The sequence below is a fragment of the Miscanthus floridulus genome, chromosome 18 (genome assembly GCF_019320115.1).
Source record: "Miscanthus floridulus cultivar M001 chromosome 18, ASM1932011v1, whole genome shotgun sequence".
Classification (NCBI taxonomy): Eukaryota; Viridiplantae; Streptophyta; class Magnoliopsida; order Poales; family Poaceae; genus Miscanthus; species Miscanthus floridulus.
The window spans coordinates 115,083,078-115,085,099 of record NC_089597.1 but is presented as its reverse complement, the minus strand read 5'-3'; the positions used below and the strand labels follow the sequence as shown (position 1 = coordinate 115,085,099).

Below are 2,022 nucleotides of genomic sequence, written 5' to 3'. Positions count from 1 at the left end.
TATGTTCATGACTTTTATTGTTGAAGTTATTTAAGGTTTCAAAATCTTGTTTGAAGTTGCCATTTAGTGAAATTCAAATTTTGAACTATTCAAATTTTGTCAAATGAAAATATGATCAAAATAAAAGTTGTACATATTGATGAGTTCTACAACTTTGGTATTCATGAGTTTTTCATGTGAAATTATTTACTCTTTCAAAATATTGTTTCAAGTTGAAATTATTTGAATTTCAAAATTTGAATCGTTCAAACAAAGTCACATGACAAGATGACCAAAATAAAAGTTGTATATGTTGATGAGTTATACAACTTTTATGTTTACAACATTTTCATTTTATTTCATTTAACGCCATAAAATTGTATTCGAAGTTTTAAAATTCAAATTTTTAATTTTTGTTTTTTTTTGTTTTCTATATTGTTTTGACTACAATTGTTTATATATATATTTCTTCATATATAGAATAATACAAAATATTATATTTGTGTATATACACAATTTTTTATATTACTTTGTGTTTTTATGATATAAAAAATATATAATTTATAATTAAAAAAATAGAAAATATTTGTAGGCACGGTTGGATCAGGAACCGCCCCTAAAAATGCATTTGTAGGGGCGGCTGGATCAGGAACCGCCCCTACAAATGGTACCTAGTATAAATAGGAGGAAGCGCACGGGAGTCATCGTGTGGGCGCTGTGTTCTTCCTCCGATGCCGTTAGGCTGCCTAGGGTTTCCGCCGCCGGTCCCGTGCCCGCCCACACCCTCACCCGGTCCCTGGCGCCCGCCCCCGCGCGCTGACCCCCGGCGTCCCGCGCCCGGCCCCCGGCGCCCTCCCCCGCGCGCCGACCCCCGGCGTCCCACGCTCGGCCCCCGGCGCCCGCCCCCGCACGCCGACACCCGCACCTGGTCCCCGGCTCCCGCTCCCGCGCGCCGACCCCCGGCGTCCCGCGCCCGGCCCCCGGTGCCCTCCCCCGCGCGCCGACCCCCGGCGTCCCGCGCCTGGCCCCCGGCGCCCGCCCCCGCACGCCGACGACCCACGCCCCAGATTGTTCTTGGGGCTGGATTGCTAGGTCCATCGTTTTCAAGTATTCTACCATGACAGATAAATTTTTAGGCTTGCTTGACAGATAAATTTTTCCACCGAATTATGAGTCAGCAACTAAAACATTATTTGTGCAAGAATTTTTACCTTTTGCAATTATGGGTGAGCAGCTAAAAAAATATCAAATTCCTATCCATTATATAGAACATATTGTGCATTTGGTTGTGGTGTGCATACTATTTTGAGATTTCAGTGTTCTATGGACTTTGAACCAACTTGAATTTAGTAGCTGACCAGCTGTCATGAAACTGCAGCTAGTAAGTGTTACTGTCAGTGCTTACAAAAATGAGATCATGCTGTTATGCTTGCCTGCTTGTATTAATGTTCCAATAAATCTAAACCTAAGTAAGATTGCTCCAATAAAGTTAAGTTACCTCTCATTATCCCACATTAGACCAATTTTACTTTCTCCTATCTGAATTTTCACAGTTCTAATATAATAGATATAGAGGCCTTAAATTAATTTCTCATTCTTTAGGTGAATCCTAGAGTTCTCTTAGCTCTTAATTCATGGTTTTGAAAGCTCTACTACTCCGATTAGTAGCAGCCTGTATTTGAAATTTCCTTTGCAAGTTAACTAATGCAATGCACATCAAGTCCCAGAGATATTTTTAGCTGACCTTACAATTCACTAAAGCTTAAATTATAGTGTGGTTTAGTTAGTTTAGATGCTAGTCCTACCAGCCCTTATGTTTGTTGATTCCTGAATTTCAGATTCCCTCTAAATATAGTGTTACATCCAAACTCCAATATTACAAGTGTCCAGAATTGTTCTCGACTTCGTGAAATATCCATATAAGCCACCAGTGCTTGCATTTATGTCTCCGTGTTTATACATTCTCATGATTTTTCAGTTCCCCTATCCTTAATTACCAGATAACATTTTATATATCTACCAGTTAAGGCCTGTGTGCTCTAC

The 2,022-nt window shown here is 40.4% G+C and overlaps 1 protein-coding gene across 1 annotated transcript; it reads right to left on the bottom strand.

Moving 5' to 3' along the window:
- Positions 1-624: 624 nt before the first annotated feature.
- Positions 625-1,077, bottom strand: LOC136524420 (uncharacterized). The gene has a single exon (XM_066517807.1). The coding sequence runs from the start codon at positions 1,075-1,077 to the stop codon at positions 625-627; it is 453 nt and encodes a 150-aa protein (XP_066373904.1).
- Positions 1,078-2,022: the final 945 nt, after the last annotated feature.